The sequence below is a fragment of the Bufo bufo genome, chromosome 7 (assembly GCF_905171765.1).
Source record: "Bufo bufo chromosome 7, aBufBuf1.1, whole genome shotgun sequence".
Taxonomy (NCBI): Eukaryota; Metazoa; Chordata; class Amphibia; order Anura; family Bufonidae; genus Bufo; species Bufo bufo.
This window is the reverse complement of record NC_053395.1, coordinates 128,391,812-128,408,254: the sequence shown is the minus strand read 5'-3', so window position 1 is coordinate 128,408,254 and position 16,443 is coordinate 128,391,812. Positions and strand designations below refer to the sequence as shown.

Genomic DNA, 16,443 nt, shown 5'->3' with positions numbered 1-16,443 from the left:
TTGGCAGACTCTGGGGCCTTTCAAAAAGGTGTGTATCTGTACACAGGTGGACATCATTTCACTAATTATGTGACTTCGAAGGTAATTGGTTCACCAGAGCTTTTTATGGGCTTCCTAACAAAGGGGGTGAATACTTATGCACATGCCAATTTTTTGTTTTCTATTTATTATTTCGCTTAACCCTCTTCACGTACCGAGCCACTTTTCACCTTAAATACCCCAAGCCGATTTTTGCAATCTGACGTGTCACTTTGTGGTAATACTTTAAAACACTTTTACTTATCCAGGCCATTCTGAGATTTTCTCGTCGCATATTGTACTTCATGACAGTGTAAAATGAAGCAAAAAAATTTCATTTTTATTTTAAAAATACCAAATTTACCCAAAAAATATAAAAAATAAGCAAATTTCTCTATTTTTTATAATAGACAGTAGTAAATCCAAAAATAGTTGCTACTTTACATTTCCCATATGTCTACTACATGTTTGGATAATTTTGTGAATGCCATTTTATTTTTTGGGGATGTTAGAAGGCTTAGAACTTTAGAAGCAAATCTTGAAATTTTTCAGAAAAGTTCCAAAACCCACTTTTCAAGGACCAGTTCAGGTCTGAAGTCACTTTGTGAGGCTTGCATAATAGAAACCACCCAAAATGACCTAATTTTAGAAACTACACCCCTCAAGGTATTCAAAACTGATTTTAAACTTTAACCCTTTAGGTGTTCCACAAGAATTAATGGAAAATGGAGATGAAATTTCAGAATTTCACTTTTTTGGCAGATTTTCCATTTTAATAAAAAAAAAAAATACCACTAACAAAGCAAGGGTTAACCGCCAAACAAAACTCAATATTTATTGCCTGATTTCTGTAGTTTACAGAAAATGCCCCATAAGTGATCGTAACAGCTGTTACGGGCAGACAGCTTTGCGCAGAAGGAAAGGGAATCGCCATATGGGTTTTTGGAAAGCAGATTTCACTGGGATAATTTTAAGCTGCCGGGGTCACATTTGAAGACCTCCTGATGCACCCCTAGAGTAGAAACTCCCCAAAAAATGAACCCATTTTGGAAACTATGGGATAAGGTGGCAGTTTTGTTGGTACTATTTTAGGGTACATATGATTTTGGTTGCTCTTTATACACTTTTTGTGAGGCAAGGAAACAAAAAATAGCAGTTTTGGCACCGTTTTTTATTTTTTGTTATTTACAGAGTTTATCTGACAGGTTAGATCATGTGCTATTTTTATAGAGCAGGTTGTTACGGACGAGACAATACTAAATATGACTACTTTTTTGGTTGTTTCAGTTTCATACAATAAAGCATTTTTGACAAAAAAAAAGCGTTTATTTTTTTTGGCGACTGTTATGTAGGGGCTCATTTTTTGCGGGATGAGATGACTGGTACTATTTTAGGGTGCATATGACTTTTTGATCGCTTGTTATTGCACTTTTTGTGATTTAAGGTGACCAAAAATAGCTTTTTTAATTTTTTTTTTTTTTTTTTACGGTGTTCACCTGAGGGGTTAGTTCATGTGATATTTTCATACACTAGGTTCTTATGGACGCGGCGATACCTAATATGTACAATTTTTTATATTTATTTATGTTTTACACAATAACAGCATTTTTGAATAAAAATAATCATGTTTTAGTGTCTCCGTATTCTGGGGGCCATAGTTTGTTATTTTATTTTTTAGGCGATCGTCTTACGTAGGATCTCATTTTTTGCGGGATGAGATGACTGGTACTATTTTGGGGTGCGTGTGACTGTTTGATCGCTTGCTATTACACTTTTTATGATTTAAGGTGACAAGAAATGGCTTTTTTGACAGTTTTTATAAAAAAAATTTTTTGGGGTGTTCACCTGAGGGGTTAGGTCATGTGATATTTTTAGAGAGCAGGCTGTTACAGACGTGGCAATACCTTTTTTATATACTTTTTTTATTTTATTTATGTAAGTTTTACACAATGATATAATTTTTGAAAAAAAAAAAAGTAATGTTTTAGTGTCTCCATAGTCTGAGAGTCAGTTTTTGTGCAACTGTCTTAGGTAGGGTATAATTTTTTTTCGGGATGGGATGACTGTTTGGCACTATTTTGGGGTGCATATGGCATTTTGATTGCGTGGTATTTTTATAGAGCAGGTTGTTACGGACACGGCGATACCTAATATGTTTACTTTTATTTTTTACATTTAACACAAAAAGCATTTTTGAAACAAAAAAATAATCATGTTTTAGTATTCACATAGTCTGAGATCCATAGTTTTTATTTATTTTTTTTGGGTGATTGTCTTAGGTAGGGGCTCATTTTTTGCTGGATGGGGTAACCTGAGGGGTTAGGTCATGTGATTATTTTTTTTTTTTTTTTTTTTTTTTTTTTTATATATAGAGCCTGTCGATACGGACTCGGCGATACCTAATGTCTACTTTTCTTTTGTTTCCAATTTTTTTTAACTTTATTTTGGGAACAGGATGTGTGTGTGTGTGTGTGTGTGTGTGTGTTTTGTTTTTTTTTATACTTGAAACTTTAATATTTTTTTTAATTTCAGTTTATTTTTTTGTCCCACTCTGGGACTTCAACTTTTGGGGGTCTGATCCCCTTTACAATGCATTACAATACTTCTGTATTGTAATGCATTGGCTGTAAGTGTATTACCAGCCCCCTGGATCTCACAGGCTTTCCCAGAAGGCAGCCACGATGCCTAAGGAAGGCATCAGGCTGCCTTCCCTGCCATGGGGTCCCCGTCGCAGCAGCACGGGGACCCATGGACAACGGCACCCGTGAGGATACCGCAAGTGCCGCGGTCAGCGCTGGCAGTGCAAGGGTTAATGCGCCGGCTATCGGTGACAGCCGGACCACAGCCTCTGATCATGCGGGCACAGCTCCTGCACCCTCCCGATCAGCGTGCCGTACCTGTACTGCGTTGGGATTTCTGTCCCGCATTTCTGTGGCGTTCATGTACGGCGCTGGTATCCTAAGGGTTAATTAACTTAGACTATTGTGTTCTGATCATCACATAAAATTCTGATTAACAAAACATTGAACTTAGGCCTCATGCACACGACCGTTATGTGTTTTGCGGTTCGCAATTTGCGGAACTGCACGGACAGCCATTAATATAACTGCCTATTCTTGTCCGCAAAACGTGGACAAGAATAGGACAGGTTATATATTTTTTGCGGACCACGGAAACGCAGCAACGGATGCGGACAGCACACGGAGTGCTAAAAGTAGTGTAGAGGCAGGCACTATACGGTATCCCGGATAATGCGTCTATATCAATGCAGCAGCCTAGCCGTAGGCCCTTGATCCATCAGGCCATGAAATACACATGTAGAAAAGAAGATGGCTTTGGCAGCATTCCGCAATATCAAAACTATCCTTTATTCGTACCCCAGACACAATTGGCAACGTTTCGACTGTACACCAGTCTTTGTCAAGCCTAATGACATACATTCTGGTAGGCATATATATACCCCCCACATAAAAGACACACCCCGTTACATCATCAGTACAAATCACTGCACAATAGTATACACATGTTGATATTACAACTCACAGTTAATGATATGTCCACCCCGCTCGTGTTGTTCACCTCGGCGTTCCAATGTCTGTAATGCGCAGCCGCATCTCAATGTATTTGCATACCGGAAGTATCATACGTTGCCATGGCTCCCGGCGGCGCACGTGTCTCCAGCCAATGTGCTGCAGGACGCACTCACTGACGTCACCGCTTGTGCGTCCACCCCATGACCCCACTCAAGTGCGCACAACAGTGCGTCAATAGTGTTAGTCACGTGGGGTACGCAGGCAATGAAGACACGGCGCAAACATCGGCGCCATGGCAACGATGACGCCACGGTCACCGCTACTTATTACATGTGTGATCTGTATCTAAAGTGACCGGGTCTATATATTACAGAGCCTCCGCTTACAGTTAATTTGCATATGTATCAAATCGTTTTTCGACACAATAAAAGCACACAGAGCTATGGGGACTGGGTATTGCGGATGTGCTAGCGGCCATCTAGCAACCCATGTCTTCAGCTCTATACACAAAATCCCGGTGACAGGTTCCCTTTAAAATTGTTGTTAGGAAATGGTGCCTTTCAAATATGAGAGACCTGGAGCAGTTTGCAAAAATAGAGTGGTCCAAAATTCCAGTTGAGAGGTTTAAGAAGCTTGTTGATAGTTATAAGAAGTGATAATTTCGGTTATTTCTTCCAAAGGGTGTGCAACCAAATATTCATTTTTGTGGTTTGTTCCAATACACACAAAGGAAATAAACATGTGTAATTGCAATAATTTTCTGGAGAAATAGTTCATTTTCTGGAAAAAATTTCAGGGTGCCAACACTTACGGCCATGAATGTATGTGCACCTTTGGGGGCATTTTTTTTTTACTATTGCATTGTACTCATTTTGAGCTAAAATATTTTTATTTATTTAATTGGCATCCTTTTTTCTGTACTTAGCTGACATGCACTAGTAGCACCATTTGGATTTTCTGTCAGACCCGGAGCTGACAGGCTCCTTATCTCTGCTCTCTGACCTTTATAAACACTCATTATAGCTCAGTTCTTATCTTCCTGATAGAACAACGTGACTTGAAGGGGTTATCAGAGTTATGGGGAAAAAAATTAAAACCTCATAAAACTCATCAGAACATACATAACATTGGTTTAAGCTCTCCCCTCATGAATATTTTTGTGTCCTGGGGGTTGGTATTAGGAGTGTAATGTGTACTTGTTGAGGAGGCCAGGGCTGTAATAATGATCTCCAGACGCGGGAGGGAACTGGCCCATGGAAGTGAAGGAAGGAGCCAGACACATACCCTGCTGCCGAATCAATCTGTCACCACGGCTCTGGTAAGGATCGCACATGTGCGATCGCTTACAATCGCCTAGGCTGTGTGAGGAAAGCGAGAGAGGGGCGGGCACCAAAGGCTCTGACGTCTCATTAACAGAGCCTGGACACTCCCTCAAGCAGAGAGAAGCTTGTAAACGAGACGTCAGCGCCTGAGCAGGGTTGATGACGTCGGGGTCACATGACCCAAATCGGCAGTGGCGAAACAGCGCCAAATCAATAAAGTAAGTGATTTAGAAAAGAGTTTAATATAGTAATATAATAGCTCTTAGCATACATTTATATAACTCGGATAAACCCTTTAAGTGTTTATGACCTCTTATTAGTAGTTTAGAGATAAGGGTTATTAGATGACTGGCTGAAAGTACCAGTCAAACAGCTCGAAAAACAGTTAACCCTTTGTGACAGAACATCACATAACTTTGTAACATGCAATCATAAAAAAATGTGCCTCTGAAGGTGTTCATAGCCTTTAACCTTTTCCAAATGGCAATGATCACCCGTAGTTGTATGCCTTTATTGAACAAACTCATCGATAGAAAAATAACATTATTAGGGTCCATTCACACGTCCGCAATTTCATTTTGCAGAACGGAATTGCGGCCCCCATTCATTTCTGTGGGGCAGCACAATGTGCTGCCCCGGATCCGGAATTGCCGCAATCCGCAATTCGATCCGAAAATATAGAACATGTCCTATTCTTGTCCGCAATCGCGGACAAGAAAAGGCATTTTGTATTAAGTGCCCGGCGATGTCCGTGTTTTGCGTATCCACACACACGGACGTTGTGAATGGACCCTTACTTGCTGCATTGTCTTTACAATACTCCCTGTCAAAAGCTGATGAGTGAAGTATGCTAATTCTTTTTGATAACTTAATCCTTTCTAGACGTTCCTGAAACTGGTCAGGCGATGATCTTCTAAAGTAATCTTAATGAATGCCAGCCTATTTACAGAAAGCATTTATTACGGTATGTTTGAATTTAGGAATATCTGACTTCAGAATGGATGGTGGAGGCGCATGTTTTAGAGCAGGGGTGCACAACGTTTCCTGGTTGGGGGCCACATTGCCAGACTGAACCAATGACGAGGGCCGAAATTAAAATTTAAAGGTGTATTAACAACTGAAATATTGTACTTATGGCTTATTGAACACACATTATATACCATTAATGTCTAGTTACACTTCCAGGACTCCCATCTAATGGGAGAAATAAATGAAAAATACATCTGAGCAGCCACAAGACATAGGCATACATGTCTGTTACTAGATGGTTGGGGGCCGCACAGAATGGTATCAAGGGCTGCATGTGGCCACCGGGCCGCAGGTTGTGCACCCCTGTTTTAGAGGATGTGTTGGTAATCTATCAAAGCACTTCTTCCGTTCCTTGACTCGTTGCCTCACACTTAAATTAAAACTAAAAAAATGTATAAAGAATCTATTTTATGGAACATGGACCGCAATACTTCCCTCTTCAAGACACAGGGAGGAACTTGTAGAAAACTCTGCTGATTAAGGCCTCCTGCACACGAACGTGTGCGCCCCGTGGCCGTGCTGCGGGCCGCAATGCACAAACACCGACCGTGGGGCAGCCGCAGCGGATCGGTCCGTTCTGCAAAAAGATAGGACATGTTCTATCTTTTTGCGGGACGGAAGCACTCCGTAGTGCTTCCGTGGGTTTCCGTTCCGTGCTTCCATTCCGCATCTCCGGATTTGCGGACCCATTAAAGGGTAATGTGTCCGTATCCTTGACGCGGAATGCCCACGGAACGGCGCCTGTGTATTGCGGACCTGCACTACGGCAACGGGGCTCACGCGTTCGCGTGCAGGAGGCGTAACAATGAGAGTAACTTTATCTAGTCTTTACTTTTATAATTCTTCTCAAGGTTTGAGGCCTGTTTTCATGGGCTGATTATTGGTCACAACACCAGATGATCCACTGTTTGTGGCAAAAACAGTATAAATAATGTGTTTCAGAAGCCATTTGGCCATTCATTTAAATGGGAGAAGTAATATCTGCAGAAATCGCCATTTCCCACTGTATAGCGCAAGTGCAATGCCAGACGCTGTACACCAAACATGATTGGACATAGGGCAGAAATGTAGTGCCATGTTTGTGTACAGCTTCAATGCCCTTGCGCCACACATCATGAGAGCTGATCCCCAGAAAGTTTGCACATATTGCTGTATCGCATTAAAGAGGACCTTTCACCGATTCTTACCCTATGAACTAACTATACAGACATGTAGAGCGGCGCCCGGGGATCTCACTGCACTTACTATTATCCCCGGGCGCCGCTCCGTTCTCCTGCTATGTCCTCCGGTATCTCCGCTCACTAAGTTATGGTAGGCGGAGATACCAGTCCCTAAGTTATGGTAGGCGGAGTCTGCCCTAGCGCTGGCCAATCGCAGCGCAGAGCTCACAGCCTGGGAGGTTATTTTCTCCCAGGCTGTGAGCTCTGCAATGCGATTGGCCAGCGCTAGGGCAGACTCCGCCTACCATAACTTAGGGAACGGAGATACCGGAGGACATAGCAGGAGAACGGAGCGGCGCCCGGGGATAATAGTAAGTGCAGTGAGATCCCCGGGCGCCGCTCCACATGTATGTATACTTAGTTCATAGGGTAAGAATCTGTGAAAGGTCCTCTTTAATACCAGCGAACCAGTGACACAAACTAATGCTTAAAATAACGCATCTTTTGTCCTGTTCTTCTGATGGCTCAGAAGAATGGAAAGCTCATCGGTGATGTGATCTCAGCCTAAGACCTCTTTCACACGAGCCAGTTTTCCGCGCAGGTGCAATGCGTGACATGAACACATAGCACCCGCACTGAATCCTGGCCCATTCATTTCAATGGGTCTGTGTACATGAGTGTTTTTTTTTACACATCAGTTCTGCGTTGCGTGAAAAACGCAGAATGTTCTATATTCAGCGTTTTTCACGCAGCCCAGGCCCCATAGAAGTGAATGGGGCTTCAGTGAAAAACGCATTGCATCCGTAAGTGAGGATGTAATGCGTTTTTTCATTGATGGTTGCTAGGAGGTGTTGTATGTAAACCTTCAGGTTTTTTTTTTATCACGTGCGTGAAAAACGCATTGCACTCGCACGTAGAAAACTGAACGCAATTGCAGACAAAACTGACTGAACTTGCTTGCAAAATGGTGTGAGTTTCACTGAACACATTCGGACCTAATCCGTCATGCTCGTGTGAATGAGGCCTTAGGCCTCATTCATACGTCAATGTTTTGATCAGTGATTTTAAGCCAAAACCAGGTGCAGATCTTTCCCTCAAGACGCAATTACACGAATGTGGTTTGGTTCTGCATCCGAGCCGCATTTTTTGCAGCTCAGATGCGGACCCATTCACTTCAGTGGGGCCATAAAAGTTGTGGACAGCACTTTGTTCCATGGCCCCGCAAAAATTATAGATCATGTCCTATTCTTGTCAACAAGAATAGGCATTTGTATGATGGGCCTTCCATTCCGCAAATTGTGTAAGGTACATGGGCGGCATCCATGTTTTGCGGACCCCAAAACACAGCACGTTTGTGTGCATGAGCTCTTATCTTGTATCTGTGGAGGCTCCAATCCTGGTTTAGGCCTCATGCACACGACCGTATTTTGTTTCAGTGTCCGATCCGTTTATTTTTTTGCGGATAGGATGCGGACCCATTCATTTCAATGGGTCCGCAAAAAACGCGGACAGCACACCGCGTGCTGTCTGCATCAGTATGTCCGTTCCGTTGCTCCGCAAAAAAAAATAGTGCATGTCCTATTTTTTTCTAGTTTGCGGACAAGGATAGGCATGATTACAATGGATCCGTAAAAAAAACGGATCCGTCATCCTTTTTTTTTTTTTTTTTTTTGCGGACCGCAAAACACATACGGTCGTGTGCATGTAGCCTTAGGCTCACGATCCCTGATGAAAATCACTGACCAAAACACTGATGTGTGAATGAGGCTTAAGAGGCTGATCTTCTACACATAATGTGCCATTGTGTACAAGGTAAGCCATAGGATAATGGGTAAATTGTGTTGGGACTTATTACCCTTTTTTATTTTATTTATTTTATTTTTTTTCACCCGCTATTCACAACTGTCTATTTTCAAATAGACTAGATAAGATCAAATAGTTAAATGGCATACGAAAATAGGATATGGCGTAAATGTCTGATAGGTGCAGGTCCCAGAGGTGGAGCCCGCACCAGTGTGAAGAACGGGGCCTCGTCACAGCCAGGAATGGAGAGGCGGCCACCCATGTGTGGCTCTCCTTTCACTTCAGTAGCACCGAGTACGTTTGTTGAGCAGTGTAGCTACCATGGTGTTCACTAAAACGACATATGCCTGTTGAGAAATACATTTCAGCTCCTACAATACTCGGTTGTATGTTCTCTTCCACGCCCTTTATCTACAGCACCGAGTTGTGTGTTCTTTCAAGGCTTCTGAATTCTACTTGATTTTCATCACCTAACAGGGAATTTTAAGAACCCGCACTTTAACTGATGTCGTTTTTACACAGTTTGTATCCAGGCTAAGTGGTTAAATGTTGGTAACCGTGGAATTATTCTTTACAATTATGGATTTATACTGTTAAAGTAAAGCTAGTCATACATTTTAGATAGCTTTCAGCCGACAGCCTTTCCTGCTGGCCCTTTCCCCTCTTCCTTGCCAATCCTCCCATACACATGCACACTTGGTCATATATAGATGTGTTCTCAATGGAGAGCAGGAATAAGAAGCTTGCAGAAATGTCAGTGCAGTAAACCTTACTTATTATTCCACTTTATAGTAAGATCTGCCTATATTTGATCTACTTTTTAGGTAACTAAATGACCATGGAATCTGGAGCAGAGACACAGCAGGGTGGAGATGCGGCTGTGACAGAGGCGGAAGCCCAACAAATGACTATTCAAACCCAGCCACAGATTGCAACATTAGCACAGGTATAGCGCAGTTAGAAATTGTGGAGTAGCTTTTAATCTTTTAACAATTAACATATAAAGTAAACGTCCTTTTCTCTTTAAGGAATGATCTAGTTTTAGGTTAGTAAAGCTTAATTTGTCAAAATGGCTAATACAGTCATGTATGCGCTATGGAAGCTGTATACTGCTGCCCTGGTGTCAGTGAAATAAGCATACTTAACTTTCACCCACCACAAGATGGTAGTGACTGCTTTCTCTGGCTGCTCCTGGTACCCTTATATTCAGCTCAGGTGCTTAACGGAAAATGGACGCATCTAGAACTTGCACAGATACAGGCAACAGGATCCCAAGTATCTGCACATGCACTGGACACGTCCGTTTTCTGTTCAGCACCTGGGCAGAATACAAGGTCCCCAGGAGCAGACAGGGGAACTGGTCAATGCCAGCTTTACTATGGACGTGGCGGGTGATAGGTGGGGTCCTCCAGTAGGTCAGCTAGAGAACAGGATACAGTCATGTATGCTTGTATTAAGATTACATGACTGTGTGGCATTTTGACAAAATAAATTAGAAATTGGCCAACTCTTTAATTGCTATTTGTATTGTGTGTACATATATCCGCATCTCCCTTGCACCTAAAAAGTCGCAAACTTTGTGTTCTCCGACTTTTTAACTGCAATTTTTTAATAAGTTGTCGCATCTCTCCGATTTTACACTGCATTCACCACTTTCCCTAAAGGGACATAGCCAGCCAAACTTATCTTTATTTACACTACTTTTCTGGTACAAATAAAGCCAGAAATCTAAAGCAGCTCAGCGCTGTAGATTACTGCTTAAGTGCACGGACTGCAGGAGGATGAGCCTTGTCATATATTAGGCACATCCCCCAGCAGCACAGGAGGTATCGAGACTAGCCCAGAAAGAGCAGGTCTGGCTAAATCTCCCCTTTAGTTTCAGTTGCTCGCCATTTTCAACACTAGTTTGCTGTGAATGCGGACAGTCCTTACATACAGAGGTTGAACAGGTACATAACTGGTCCTGCTCCCAGCTGAGAAGTGTATATAGTTCTATCCAGGGTAGGAAATGCTCTCTAACCAATCTCTGCAGCAGGGGTGCACAACCTCTTCTGCTTGGGGCCACGTTGTCAGACTGAACCAATCCCAAGGGCCAATAATAAAACTTAAAGGTGTTTTGCCAACTGAAATACTGTATTTATGGCATATGGAACATACAGTATATACCACATATGTCTGGTTACATCAAATAGTAAACTACATAAACAATGCGTGTGAGCAGCCACAAGACATACATACATGTCTGTTCCTAAATGGTTGGGGCCACACAGAAGGACATTGAGGGCGGCGGGTTGTGCGCCCCTGGTCTAGGCTGCATACAGTTGTATCCAGTTCTCAGCTGAGAGCATGGCTAGATGTGCACTGACTTCAGTCTCTGCAAGTAAACATGATCTTTATTCACTTAAAGCAAACTAATATATATATTTTTTTTATACTTCTAATGGTTGGGTTAATAATGCTGAATAAAACCATGCCTTTCTTTTCTTTTTAGCTTGCTCTGCTGTGGAGATATATGGATTATTAGGCAGTTAGAGCACCAAGGGGCCAGCATAGTTCTTGGAGCATTGCTACGCCACTCGGTACACTCCACCACCCCCTTTGACAGGGCTAGATAGCATTGTCTAATGGCGCCTGTGCTGTGGCTCACTTATTCATTGGGGGTCCATTGTTATTTATGGTGTAAAAAGTCATAGGTGTCAGTGTGTTTTAGTAAAATCGTGTATTCCCCAGGAATGCATCATTTTGCTAATGTGCAGTTGCTTATAAGTAGGCATTCATTGGTGGCAGTAGAGCCTCTGTAGAAGGGGGCGAGTGCTGTTGGGGGAGGAGAGTACTTACAGAACTTTCCATCCTCCCAGTCGCTCATCTTCTGTCTGTGAAGCCAGTGGTGACTTCAGTCCACCCAGTAGTGGAGGTGCCAGCGGCTTCACAGACAGTGGAGGAGCGGAGCAGCTAAGCAGAATTTGAAGCTTACTAGAAAAGAAAGGTTCCGTTTTATTCAGCATGATCAACCTTACCAGCCAATATGCCTGGTTTACTAGGGTTGATCATGCTAACAGATGCTCTTTAAAAAGGACCTGTCACCAAAAATGCAATGCAATCTGAAAGCACCATGCTATAGAGCAGGAGAAGCTGAGCAAATTGATTATATAGTTTTGTTGGGAAAGTCAATAAAACCTGTAATTTTTACATTTAGCACTTCACAGGGCTGCAGATAGATTGGTACAGGAGGGAGGAGTTATCAGTGACTGACAGCTATCTCTGTATGGACACTTATACAACCTCTCCCTCCTGAGATATAAATGTATACATTACAGGTTTTACTGATTCTTTTCCCACAAATATATATACATCAATCTGCTCAGCTTCCCCTGCTCTATAACATAGTGATTTCAGATTGTATTGCATGTTTTGATGAAAGGTCCTCTTTAAGCATTATTTATGTAAAACTGGACAATCCCTTTTAAAGTGAACTTGTCACCCTGAAAATGCAGTGCAGTCTGTGGGCATCATGTTCTAGAGCAGGAGGAGCTGAGCGGATTGATATGTAGTTTTACGGGAAAAGATTCTGCAACGCCTAGAATTGGTTTAAATCTACTGTAGTAGCCGTGTGGTCGTATCTGTGATTGACAGCCCATGTGCACACTGTACTGCATTTTCATGCTGGCAGGTTTCGTTTTACAGTCAAGCTGTCACATTGAACATAGTGTCTGAGGTACAGGCAGCATGTAATGGAGCAGAAGGAAATGAGCAGACTGACTTAGTTTTGTGGCGGAAGATTTGGAATAACTTGTGTTTTGATATTAGGGATGAACGAATCGATTTCGGATGAAACATCCGAAGTTGATTGGCATAAAACTTATAATGATGGTAAAAAGCCTTTTACCGAACTCTGGTTCGGTTCTGGAACCGAACCCGAGTTCGGTAAGAGGTTTTTAACAGTAGAAATTAATTTCTGAAGTTATTACCCGAAGTGCTGCTAGACTTTGCAAAGAAATACCTTAGGCTCATAAGAGCCAATACATTCTAATACTGTACAGAGCGCTCCCTCCGTACAGTATTCTAACAAAGTTTTATGCAAATCGTCTTTGGATGTTTCATCCGAAGACTATTCGCTTATCCCTGATTGACCTCTCAGCACATTCTGGGCTTTGAAGTCAAGGAGGTGGTCCTATCAGTGATTGACAGGGGTCCATGTATGATTAATAGGACCGCCTCCTTGACTGCAAAGCCTAGAATGAAATACAGGTTATACTGAATCTTCTCCTGTAAAACATGCTGCTGGCAGATTACACTGCGTTTTCATGGGGACATGAGTCACATTTTTGTGTTTAAAGTGTATATGAAATGTCATACGTTTTGCCATAACAGACTTTCTTGCAATCTTGTTAGGTTTCCATGGCTGCTGCACACGCAACGTCATCTGCCCCAACTGTTACATTAGTCCAGCTTCCGAATGGACAGACAGTACAGGTACACGGGGTTATTCAAGCTGCCCAGCCATCAGTCATCCAGTCTCCACAGGTGCAGACAGTGCAAGTGAGTAAAGTCTTTTCATATCGTTCATTCTTTAACTTATTTTGCAATACAAATATTAGGTCACACCCACAATAACATTTCAGAAAGGTATTTCACTTTTATTTGAATTTATTGAAATTGTGAAAGCCCAGAACTAAGGAGTAACTGATGAAACCAATTTTGTTTACATGGCAGTCTAAAGATTTGAGTAGGGATGAGATGTATCAATACATTGGAATCAATTTGCTCATCCCTACTCCTGAGTCATGGCATAAATATATTGATTTCAGCACAGTCTTGTTCTAACTTCCACTGTGTAATACTCAATATCACAGAACTGATTAGAATAAATTAAAGGGGTTGTCCTCTTTTGTAACATTGATGACCTATCCTAAAGATAACGGGGGACTGACTTTCGGCACACCCCACTGAGCAGCTGTTTGAAGAGAGAGCAGCACCCGTATAAGCGCTGCCTTCTCTGCTCGGTTTACCTGCTCAATGCAGCAATTGCAGGGGTGAGCAGGTGTAATTACAAGAATGGCTTCCCAATTCACTTCTATGGGATAGCTCTGTAGTATTCACTTGAACAGACAGCTCTCCCATAGAAATGAATGGGGATGCCATACTTGTATTTACACCTGCTCACCACTGCAATTTCTGCGGCAAGCAGGTAAACAGAGCAGAGAAGGTAACGCTCATATGAGTGCTGCTTTCTCTTCAAACAGCCAGGAGTTGGACTCCCACCGATCTGATATTGATGACCAATCCTGAGGATAGTCAATCAGTAGTAAAAAGCAGACAACCCCTTTTAAATACGTTTATTAAGGTCATAATATCACAAATAAGTTTTGATGCTGAATGTTTGACGTAAACCATATGAGGACAAGAGTAGATCGCACATTATTGATTCTTTTAGTTTAAATTAGAAAATCTTGTTTCATAGCAAACTACAAGAAATAGGGCAAGCTCTGAGAATAGAAGCTTTTCTTGGAGAAAATACTCTATCGGGGTCAGCTGTAGACAAACATGAATCAAATCCAGCCGTACAAAGTGGAAGGAAGCAGCAGTCCAGTAAAGTTCCAAAAAATGCATGGAAAGGCTTCATTCACCCATGGTACATGATGTCAATATTTCAGCTAGACAGTGGAACCCTTCTCAACAATAAGGGAAGGTAGTGTCAAAGTATATACCGTATTTTTCGCTTTATAGGACACACCTATGCTTAAGAGGAGGTGAATAATAAAAAGTATTTTTCTTCAGAACTCAGAACAGACCCCAATCTTTATCAGATCCCAAATTAGACCGCCAATCTTCATTAGACCCCCATCAGAGATAAAATAAATACATTAACTTACCTCTCCTGGACGTGCCGCTCCCTGGTCTTCTCCAGGCCCATGCTGCACTGTGCTGACTCCATACAATGTTAGGTCGTGCAGCGCAGTGCCCAGAGGAAGACCAGTGACGGTGAGTGCAGTGCTACAGGGACCGCTCCCTGTGCCTCCTGAATACTAGTGAGTGCTTTCATGATGAAAGCAATCACTAGTATTCTCTTTTATAAGACACACATCCATCCCCCTTTGGGGGAAAAAGTGTGCCTTATAAAGAGGAAAATATGGTATATGCAAACCCACAATCATGGAATTAAAGGGGTTTTTGGGGAGCTTGATATTGAATGCCTATCCTCAGGATAGGTCATTAATATCTGATCGGTAGGGGTCCAAGTATCAGCACCCCTGCCGATCAGCTGGTCGAAAAAAACACAGCACTCCCATTGTAGGTAAGTGTCGGTTGTATAACACAGCCAGCACTTGCTACATATGGCTCAGCTTCTGAGCTATCTCCATACATTCCCCTGCTATGTGACATACATGTACACCACATGTTTCAAAGGGGGTTATCTCACCTCAAGCAATAGGGGCGTATCGCTAGGATATGCCCCCATTGTCTGATCGGTGGGGGACCCACACCTATATCGAGAACGGAGCCATAAAATTGGTGGCAGATGCATGCGCAACACCCTTCATTCATTTTTTTTATGGAGCCGTCGAAAATAGCCGAGTGCTAGCGATATGCCCCCATTTTCTGAGATGAGACAACCCCTTTAAGACTTTCTCTATTTATGTTTTTTCCTTCTACTTTTTGAAGACTGACGCCATCACATTTTAAAGGCTATGTACACCTTGCGGGAATCACGCTCCATGTGAGAGAGGGATTGTGCGGTCTGGACTACAGAAGCGCAGGGTATTATCATGATTAATGATGCTCTGTGCCTCTGCCTGACCTTTCTGTAACTGAATCATAGTGACAGCTTTATGTCAGTATGATTCTGTTACAGAAAGGTCACACGGCATTATCAAGCATGATAATGCCCTGCGCTTCTGTAGTCCAGAACAGTGATTCCCACAAGGGACACGCTCGCGTGAAAGAGCCCTAACCCTTATCAGACAGAGCCAATTTTGACCTTCCTGGCACAGCCTAATATTGCAAATCTGACACATCACTTTATGTGGTTAATACCTTTTGGAATGCTTTTACGTATCACAAAGATTCAACGTTACAAAGATACAACGGTTTTCTTTTTTTTTACGCATTAATGGTAAATTTGAGTCGATTTGTTTTGTCTCCATTTAAAAAATCCCAAATTTACAGAAAATTTTTAACATTTTAAAATTTTTCACATTTGCATTTCTCTGCTTTTAAGACAGTGATAGCTCACAAAATTATTAACATTCATCATATGTCTGTTTTATGTTGGCATCATTTTGTAAATTTTATTCTTTAAGGATGTTAGGCTAAGGGTACTTTCACACTTGCGTTTTTCTTTTCCGGCATAGAGTTCCGTCACAGGGGCTCTATACCGGAAAAGAACTGATCAGTTTTATCCACATGCATTATGAATGGAGAGTAATGAGAGGATGTCTTCAGTTCAGTCGTTTTGACTGATCAGGCAAAAGAGAAAACCGCAGCATGCTACGGTTTTATCTCCGGCGAAAAAAACGGAAGATTTGCCTGAATGCCGGATCCGGCATTTTTTCCCATAGGAATGTATTAGTGCCGGAT

General features: G+C 42.1%; 1 protein-coding gene across 1 annotated transcript in view; it reads left to right on the top strand.

The window, feature by feature from the left end:
• The window catches only part of CREB1 (cAMP responsive element binding protein 1), a 72,206-nt gene that overhangs the window by 20,153 nt on the left and 35,610 nt on the right, over positions 1–16,443 (top strand). The window contains 2 exon segments of the mRNA XM_040440654.1: positions 9,690–9,811; positions 13,258–13,404. Of these exon segments, the coding sequence (XP_040296588.1) occupies positions 9,698–9,811; positions 13,258–13,404 (261 nt within the window). The 5' untranslated portion in view covers positions 9,690–9,697.